The 10,495-nt window shown below is 36.8% G+C and overlaps 1 protein-coding gene across 1 annotated transcript; it reads left to right on the forward strand.

Moving 5' to 3' along the window:
• Positions 1-2,558: 2,558 nt before the first annotated feature.
• Positions 2,559-3,864, forward strand: LOC130151415 (vesicular inhibitory amino acid transporter-like; the record flags this gene model as incomplete). The annotated part of the gene is made up of 1 exon (XM_056343656.1): positions 2,559-3,864. A coding segment is annotated over one exon (1,200 nt), but the record flags the coding sequence as incomplete, so codon positions are not given.
• Positions 3,865-10,495: the final 6,631 nt, after the last annotated feature.

Genomic DNA, 10,495 nt, shown 5'->3' on the forward strand with positions numbered 1-10,495 from the left:
CGTTAGAATTCCCAAATGCAGGTTAAGGGACAAAATAATAATGCTGTGAGTACAGAACAAATGAGATGAGCTTGCTACAAACTGCAAGGAACTAAGAAAGCATCATTGTTCTTATGTTAATATGGAAGATGACTCTGTGGCTTTTATCTTCCTGATTTTTTCATAGATTTGGTTTATTTATGATGCTCTTGAACTCAGTCTGTTATGTAAATGTTCTCCAAGGATTGTTTTCATAGGAAATAAATCATCACATTTTGTTCTTTAGGCAACTACCTAACTTGCCAGTTGGTGAAAGCCACAATTAAAAATGGCATGATATCAAAAGCTACTCTTAGATGTGTGCTACCTGCAGTCTGGATACAGCCAGATGTCTAGTGTTTTTAAGAAAGTAGACAGTTAGATGGTAGAAATTATAGAGTTTTGAACACTTCTGTGAAGCTCATATACAAAAGAAATGCTAATGACACTGCAAGCTAATTGGATCATGAGACCTGTATTAGAAGGAGCTAAGCCATTGGGGTGGGGAGACTTGGGTGACTGAAGTACCACAGGCTGTGCAGCTGAACGTCCCAGCTCCTAAATGTAATGGTACCTGTGACTTATATGAAACCATTACTGTAAATTAAGTCATTGACAACAACCAAAAAGTGGTACCCAGTCAGTAGCTTTATTATTATATCAGTAACAATAACTGAGGACCTTTTTAATCAAAATGTACTAAAGCATGTATTTAATATGATTATTTCAGCTCTCATTCAGCTGAAAGCTGAAGATATCTGCATCTACAGTGAAGCCTGGTGAAACAGGTAGTGCAGCTTGTTCATATGAGGGGCACTTTGCTTTTCTCATTCACTTAGAGAAAAAATATTACTCTAATTTAAGGACTTAAAACCTTTCTTTTCTGGCTGATGCTCATCCCACAATATGCCCAAAAAAGACTGCTATTTTGTGGCTGGAAGAAAAGGAGAATACTTTTTATACACTGATAATTATTTAGAGTTTGAAAAGTTGCCTCTCTTCAGAACCTTCCTTATGAATCAGGCCTGGCAGTACTTGTATCACTTAGAAGCGGGGTGCTAGGTATAAACCCTACAAAGCTGAGATAGGCAACTGCCTTCTTGATGACCTCCAGCAGAGCTGGGCTCCTAGACTGCCCTCACAGAAACTGTCTGCCGGGTATAAAACCTGGGGGAGTTGATACAAAACACCAAAGACAGAAACATGCCTGAAACACTTGTCTTCTGCATGACCTCATGTCCACGATTGTGGATGGAAAAGTCTGAAATTAGGATTTAGGCCATTAAACTCACCTCTTCTGCTTTGGCGCCTGAAAGCAGTCAGTGGCAGTACCCACTCAGGACATGAGAGAAGAAGAGTGGGTCGCCCCTTCTGCAAGGAGGCCTGTTTTTCTCAGGATTCATGAGTTTTGCAGAGCAGATGGGGTTGCTCAGGTTTGGTCAGAAATAGAGTTGAGATGGGTTTGATCCAAATCAAGTCCTTCTGCCAGGCCAGAATAGCAAACATGAGCACATGTAAAAAATATTCAAGTAAAAATTTCTGTGGAACTAGTTAACTGTGTTCTGTTTCCTCCCTACTGTTCTTCAGTCATCAAGAACAAAAATGCCTGACCAGCCTGACTGATTTGCATTGCTTAATTTCAGCTTTGTAGCATAAAAGGAGAAATGTCAGAGAAGCATCTTTCCTAAATTGGATCTTTTTATGAATAACTGTTGTTCAAGAGTTTTGTTGGGTTTGTGCTGATGGAAATTAAACCACATGAAAGTGTTGTTTGCCCTTAAATATAGAGAAGAAAGAGGAAAAAGACAAAGAAATACACACAGTATTCTGTGAAAGTAAAATGTCTTTTTTTTTTTTTACTGGATAAATGAAGTATAATTCTTCTCCCTTCAGAAACAGTTCAGAAAAAGGTATGTTTATATGTTTTACATGTATTTTTAAACACCTAAATAAGTTTTCACACTCTAGAATCTCAGCTGAAGGAACAATCACTTTATCAGTGGGCTTAATAAGAGCAAAGGCTGCATGAGACATACAGAAGCCACAGAGGAAACACAAGCAAAGTCTGATGTCACTCAAATGCCGTTTCTTTCCAGAGGTCTGTTAACAATTGTTAGACTGAAGAAAATCATCATTACTGGATCTGTCTACAGTGTTATTTTTAATTTGAATGAAGCTTGTACAGATGATACTACAGTTGATTAATTTTACTGATATTGAACCTGTTTCATTAATATGCATGTTGACTGAATAACTGCCTAAGAACCTTCTAAAATGTGCTTCTAATCACATCAGCGTTAAATATTAACTAGGAACCTGACTATATCATTCAGTCACGTTCTCTTTTTCCTAGCTTATCATTACATGTGTGTCGATAGGAGCCATAATTTTTTGCCAATAATTTCATTTATCATAAATAAACACATTTCTTATGATTGTTCCTTACTTAGCTGAATGTAGCAGTACTTCCACCATGCAGTTAGGTGAAAGCAATATTCACTGGAGGGTAGGTTTGGGAGCATGGCTTCTAGTAAACATTTTGCCTCGGGGATTTTGTGCTATCTTTTCTTTCTCTTTTTTCTCTTCAGGGAATATTTGTCCTAGGATTGCCGTATGCTCTTCTCCACAGTGGATACAGTGGCCTATTTCTTATTATCTTGGCTGCAGCATTATGCTGTTACACAGGCAAAATTCTAATTGCTTGCCTGTATGAAGAAAATGAAGATGGACAGCTTATAAGAGTGAGACACACATATGAAGATATTGCGAATGCCTGCTGCAAAAAAATATCTCCCAGACTAGGTGGCATCATTGTCAACATGACCCAAGTGATGGAACTGATCATGACATGTGTTTTGTACCTGGTTGTTAGTGGGAACTTGCTGTCACATAGTTTTCCATATGTACCAGTGACTGAGAAAACTTGGTCTGTAATTGCATTTGTTATACTGCTGCCTTGTGTATTTATCAAGACTCTCAAAATTGTTTCCAAACTCAGCCAGCTTTGCTCCTTGGTCCATTTCATTATCATCCTTGTAGTGATGACTTACTGTCTCACGCAAATGCATCAGTGGTCCTGGGCAAAATTCAGACTCTCCATTGAGTTTGAGGACTTCTTAGTCTCTGTAGGGGTGATCATTTTCAGTTACACTTCGCAAATATTTCTTCCCACACTCGAAGGTAACATGAAAAACCCGGGGGAATTTAGGTGTATGATGAATTGGACTCACTTTTTTGCTTGTGTCTTGAAAACAACCTTTGCACTGACTGCATTCTTGACCTGGGGTGAAGAGACAAAGGAAGTTATTACTGACAACCTGCCATCATTTCTTGAAACCCTAGTGAATTTGTGTCTCTTAACCAAGGCTCTTCTTTCTTACCCTTTGCCCTTTTTTGCAGCCACAGAAATTTTGTATGCTTGTATTTCTAGAGGCAACCATTCTAATTACACATCTCCACTGTTTGCTCTGGGTGTAAGAGGCTCATTTCTCTTGTTAACTCTGCTGATGGCCATGTTCATACCACATTTTGCCTTGTTGATGGGTTTCACAGGCAGTATAACAGGTGCTGCTATGACTTTTCTTCTTCCTTCTCTCTTCCATTTAAAACTGAAATGGAAAAAACTATCCTTCTTAGAGATATGTGCAGATATCTCTGTTTTTATTTTGGGTTTCCTTTGTAGTCTTGCAGGCATAGTTTGCTCAATAAAAGGGCTGCTTGAGGTATTTGGAGGAGTGTAAAAATATTTCCTAAAAGCCAAATAAGGCCCAAATCTTATAAACATTTTACCCCTTTAGTCAGTATATAACAGATTTTGTCACTAGGTAACATTAAGCATATGCTTAAATATTTGCAGGATTAGGGTTTCAACTGTAAAAATATGTGACTCTAAGCAAATTGGAAAATAACCTTTATAGCCAAAAAGTACAAAATTATCCTTATTTAAAATGTTGAGAGAAAAAGTGTGAGAGATGGTTTAGCATGAAAGTAATTTGAAACTAATCCTATATGGTTTTGTTCATATATGACATGCACATCCTAAAATGGTTACTGCAAGTGATTCCACCAACTTAACCAGAATTTCTCATGGGGTTAGGTGCTGTTCAGCCTCAAAGGTATCAAATCTAGCTTACAGGATATGGTAGAGTTTGAGAGAGCTATCATTGCAAAGGGATGAAATGTAATCTCACATTATTGGCAGAATGTAATTCAACATGTGAACAGAACAAATCAGTGTATTTCATTATTTATGTAAGACGAGTTCTACTAGTTGTTTTTTAAATGAGTAGGCCAAAAGAGAACTCAGTTTACAACAGCTTTGAAAGCCTGCTTTTATCATGAGTTCAACTGGGAATATAGTTTGAGTTGAACAGGCATTCTAACAGCTCACAGTCATGGAAAAGGGAATTTGTTCTGAAAGAAGCTATAGCCAATGACTGCAGCGTTTCTGCAAGTCTTAATTCCTAAGATTCATGCCTCTGCAATGCAGTTATTCTATTGGTTGGGTTACAAGAAGTCTCACTGGTAACATGAAAAAGTTAATATGCAGTTCACTTTCCCTCTTAGGCAGGAAATTTCTTTGATCTGTGTATTTTATCTGATGATATTAAAAGCTCAATGAAGTAAATCAAGTTCAATAAGCAGACACACAGTTAACTTCCTGTATGACTTGATAGATCTTTAGCTTTAAAAGATATTGGCTTAATAAAAAGATCAACTTTGCAATGTATTTCACATTAGTGATAAAACATTGACAAGAAGCAATCTAATCAGAGTACTCTAATGAATACATATCATCTTATTGTACTAAATCTATGTTATATTAGGTAAAGTAATGATTTGAAAGAATAAAGTTTACGTTTTTGTAATGAACAATTACACACAAATTCCTACTGTGTCATATGAAAAATTCTTTGCATGTCAACATAAGACTAGATTATAGAGTAAAAAGCCTAGAGGTAACTGCTTGACTAAACAATTTTTCTAGGTAGTACCTTAGCATTAATGCTTCCGTCCTGCATGAGCAACAGTGACCTCTCAAGGCTAATTTGCTGAATGATAAATAACATGCAATTAAGAGAGGAGTTCTGCTAAGCCTTGTATGTCACCCTGTTCCTTTCTTTGTTTCCTAATGTACGTTTGTCATGTGGAATAGTGATGAAAAATTTATTACAACAGATTAATTGTGTAATAACAAAACTATTAAGAAAACTGAGGAAATAACTATTATCTTAGAATTTCTATTACTTCTTTGGTACAATGGGTCAAATTCTGCACTCAAATCCACAACAGTTTAATTTATTGATATTAAGGTTTGTACTGGAACAAACAGGAGGCATGTACTTTTTTAAAGAGTCTTTATTTTTATGTAAAATATCAAAAATACATTACTCATTGAAGTACATGAAAGCTTGTTATTACCCTACGACACAGTCAGAAGGATATTATTACTTGGATGATGTCAATGAAAGGGTATCATTATTTTTTGTGTGGAGAAGTTTCACAGACAAACAAACATGCAAGAACAGTATTTGTTCTATTTAACCTATATAAACATCCGAGGACAGAGGGAGGTTGTCCAAAGAGTTTTGCAAAAGCTCTCAGATACTTAAAAACTTTCCACAAACAATTCACCATTTTTTCCCATCTCCTACTTTTATTTAATGTATTTTCTTTCAAACTCTTCAGAAATTCTTGGGTTTGCCCCAGTGCATTTGCTGTTGAGGACAGCCTGGAATCAGGATATAGACTTTATTGCATGACAGTTTTAGGGATTCCCTGGCTCATCAGTGTCATTGAGAACTGGCTTCAGCTGGACTTTCTTCTCTCAACCTTTTCAAGAAGCCAATGCCTATTTCTTTTAAGCCAAGGATGGTCATTCCACCCCACAATCATGCTCTCTCACTTATGTAAGATCTTTCCTACAAAGGAAGATGATTCATGCTTAATAAGACATACAGTATTAATGTTCTTATTTAATCATTTACATAATCACAGTTAACATCAGGGAACAGCGAGGACTATGATTAACAATGCAACTGTAAATCCACGAAACTGAAAGTCATCCAAGTGCAAGGCCTTGAGAAGTCACTTAGCAGAGGCCACTTGATTAAGAGAGAAAACATAGTTCAAGATTCCTTTTTTGTGGCCAGCACTCAGCAATTTTGAAGTATGTCATTGCTGTGGGACACAAAAGCTGTATGAGCTTCCTTTTAAAGCCATGGCCAGACATCTTCATGAGAAACTATCTTCTGGGGTCAAGATTAATTGAACCTTCCAACTCAGACAGGCAGAGATACACTTACACACCCTACAGTTCAAACCTGAATGTCGTGCTCAGCACATGATAAAGACAAAAATAAATATTCATGATATCAGGCTGACTCACTGGATTTCATTTCCTAAAACAGACAACAGCATATTCTATTAATAACATGTATAAAATATTTGAAGTGTCTATATTAGACATTAAAAGATACCATCTATAGAATATGTTCAGAAAACCTGGAAAGGTGGCATTACTGTCAATTACAAACCAGGAGGCACTGTATTTATCAGTATAATGACTATTGGGAACTTTTGTCACTAGATTCATACTACCAATTGTTAGAATCACTGAAGGTAGAAAAGTAAAAGACTGGCTAAATATTTATTATGTTGGCCATTCATGGATTATTCATTGTAATATGATAGTATTTTATCAAAATTAATTCTGAAAGCAAACAACCAACAGTAGTGAACATGAAGAAGATGCTAAGGAACAAATTACGTGCTGAAATAAAACATATTCAAACAGTCTTGCTTCATTTATTGTGCCAGCAAAAGTATGAGTAAAGGAACCTGCTTCCTTTCAGCAAGAATATCACAGGCATTGCTCAAAGTGCTTCTTCCATTCTATAGGGATTGTAGCATCAACACCAAACCCTAAATTTCTAGTTTTGACAGTCGGTATGCAGATTTAAGTCAGGTTACTCTAAAATTAAAATGCAGGCTTAACTAAAGTATCTCTTGCAGGTAAACTGAGAAACTTCAAGTGTTTATTTATGAAGGATTTCAAAAGCTTAATTCTGAAGTTAGTGTGAAAACCTTGCTCTCACTGACTCGGTGGGAGTATAATCATTGACTTCAGGCTTTAACATCTGACCAAGGCTTTAACATCTATAGTCCATTAACAATGCCTAATTTACTTTTACACCAAAGCTTGGCTGTCACTTTAGTTTGTAACTAGAGGGGTTTTTCCACATTATCACATCCTTTCCTTTTTTTCCAGCAGTGAGATAAATGTTTTCCTTGTTGATACTACTAAAATGTTAGAGACATATCAGAAAAGCTATTGGAAGAAGTTCTTGAGGCTGACACTGTTTCATTAACTCTTTGTCCTTGATTATTCACTTAATTTTTATTTTGTGAAGTAAATTCTGAAATACATATACAAAATTCATTTTGCATTAGCTAGTTAGTCTGCATATGTGGTTGTACAAAAATGGAACAAATAAGATGCCCTGCAGACATTTCATTAAATCAATTTTCAATTTTCAGTATTTCTTTTCAGAACTGCAGTGTTTTAAGAAACTGATAGCTGATTTCTAGAAATCATTTATCCAGTTCTTCTGCATTATAATTAATTATCTGGATGATATATTGGTCTTAGAAAATATTTATCTTCCAAAATTGAGTAGAAAAGGGAATGTATCTCAAAAAATATTTTGATGGTATGATGAGATTCAGTTGTCCCAAGAGCTCATGTGTTGGAAAATTTGTGTTCTGTAGTAGCTAGCAATTAATTTGAAATACACAGTTTGAAAACTGAAAACTACTGAAGTATTTTTTTCCACTGGTAAAGTATTTGTCAAGACATTGCCACTTTGAAGTTAACTGTTTTTCATTCTTCCATGGTGTCATTATATTTTTATGTGGTCACCCCTCAATCTGCTATTATATTTGTCTTCACACTGTCTCTTTGAGGGAGGGAGATTCCAGAATCTTCATTTTACAGTTACAAAGCCAATACTCAGAGCATAGATTAACCCACAAGGGAATCCCAAGGAAGTTCTAGGTTACTACTGTAGCTTAATAACATAGCACACCTTCCTGGTGATCCTGACAGTCAACACTTGGGTTTTTTTCTCTTTCATCCTTCATTTTATCTGCTCTGTCAGTTTGTGCCAGGATAACATGAACATGTATAACACAGCAAGCAGCCCATTACGCAGCTTAAATATTTAACTGAAACCTGCCTTTCCCATGTAACTTTTTTGTCTTTCAAGGTACAAATATAAAGAGATTCAGGTAAATGAAGTAGCTAAATAAGTATATGTAGAGGGAAGAAGCAAGTGATATGAAAGAAAAAAGGCACATTGGAGAGGAATTATAGAGTAAATGCAGCAAAAAGGCAAAAGGGGAGAGGAGGAGAGAAAGTGTGGCGAGGGAGTGGAAGAGGAAAACTGGGAACTAGTAAAATTGAGAAGTTGCCAGCAAGTAAAAAGGAAAAGAAAGATCATAGAAAAGAAAAAGCTCAGAAGGAGAGAAAGGGAAGGCAAAGCAGGGGAAATCATCTGATGTAAGAATAACATTGCCTGTAAACATTTTCCAGTTTTGCACAAGCAGTAATTCAAGCTCCTCTAGTTGATGTAAGTCGATATATTCTGTGCATGAACAGTTTTCATTGCTTTCACTTGCCCAAACCTCTCATGAATTCAAAACATTTAAAATAAAATCCTTCTCATTTCTCTGGAATTATCACTATGCTTAATGTTTTCTGTTTCCCAAAGGAATTTGAAAAAAATGCTAAATATATAATATTATAAACAAATTCTATTTCTCTGCGTATCCTTATCTATTCCTATTTCTAACCTCTCCCACAGCACTGTTTCAAAGATATGCACTGCTCCTAGGCAGTTATTGCCTTGCAGCCCCAAAGCCAGTGCAAAAAGACCTTAAAATGGAGAAAGTCCTCTTACAATGATCACCACAGAGGTGGTGACCTGACCCTCAGGCCAGGATCGAAGCTACTGTCCCTGCAGAACTCCCAGTTTGGGAATAGTTTAGATCCACTTAGGTGTCTGTTACCAAATCTGGTCAAACAGGAGTTGGGAAAAGGTAACACTGTACCTTACCTCTCTTGCTCCTCAGGTAACCCAACAAGTAAAATGGCAATTTCTACTAGGCTACAATTTAAAGTATCCCTGTGAGCTCCTTCATATGGTAATAGGGACCTAATTAGCCTGTCAGTTCCCCCAAAATCAGGAATGTGTGGGAGCAAGATCCAGTTCCCTCCAGAGAGTATGGAATACACCAGCAGGAGATCAGGCTGCCTTTGGATATAACCTGTGTACTAATCCAAATTCTGCATGGATGCTTCAGAGAAAAGATTTGCTCCAACCTCAAGAGGTTTTACTGCACACTTTCTGTGCTAAAGCACTAATAATGGCATAATGATAAAAGAGAAAGGATTTATTAATATCTAATTAAATAAATAAATGCAATAGGAAAAAGGGTGGGCTAAGGAACCTGAGGAACAAACTTGGAATTGACTGGAGAAACAAAGCAGAAGAAGAAAAAAGAAACACTAAGAGTGCAATGGAAAAGAAATGGAAAGGTATAAGGTTAATCTTAATTTCACTCTGTGCAAAACTGAACGTAATTTAAATAATAGCTGAAATTTAAGTATTCCATCAAGGTTCTTTTACCTTTGTCTTCTGGCTTCAGCAATAGATTCGAAAGGGACTGAGTTCAATAATTAAGCCTTGCATCAGGTTCTTGTGTCATGGGCTACCATTTAAAATGCTATTTACCCACAAGGCTCTTGACACCGTAAAATTGTTCCTACTCAAAGTGGAAAGCAAAGCAAAAACAAAACAAAAAAGAAAAGTAATAATTAGCAATGAGTGCAGAGTGTAGTCTACATTAGGCCAGGAACCCAGAGAACACAGGACATAGGGCTACAACAACAGGTTGCTGTATTGTCAGTGCTTTAGCAATGATCATCAGTTGTAATAATAATGTAATGAGCAAAGAGAAGGTGAAGGCAGAAGGATTAAAGGAGAGCACTCAGCACACATAAGCCATGCTACATCTACCAAATTCCCAGTGCAGCTGCTTCAGGGATACTAAGCCTCATGCAGACAGCTGCAACCCCTTGGTGCCATCTGTGGCTCGCATCTCTGGTGCTACTACTCATGACAATCTGCACAGTTGCGAAGGCATAACCCTCCATCAGCAGAAAATATCTGCTCCCACACCTGCTTGCAGGGAGCATGGCTATCACCCAATCCATAGGATACAAGGGCTTTCCTGAGATTTAATCAGTTGTTAACTAATCCTAGGAGTGATGGCTAGAGAGAGGAATGTCTTGCCAGCTGAGGCATCAGATGGGAACCCAATGCAGGCATTAAGTTATCAGTTTTATTAGACAACACTAATCTCATTGGTACAGACTTGCTAATTACACTTCAGGAGAAAGTTTTATTAGGAATGG

This window comes from Falco biarmicus, chromosome 6 (assembly GCF_023638135.1).
Source record: "Falco biarmicus isolate bFalBia1 chromosome 6, bFalBia1.pri, whole genome shotgun sequence".
Lineage (NCBI taxonomy): Eukaryota > Metazoa > Chordata > Aves > Falconiformes > Falconidae > Falco > Falco biarmicus.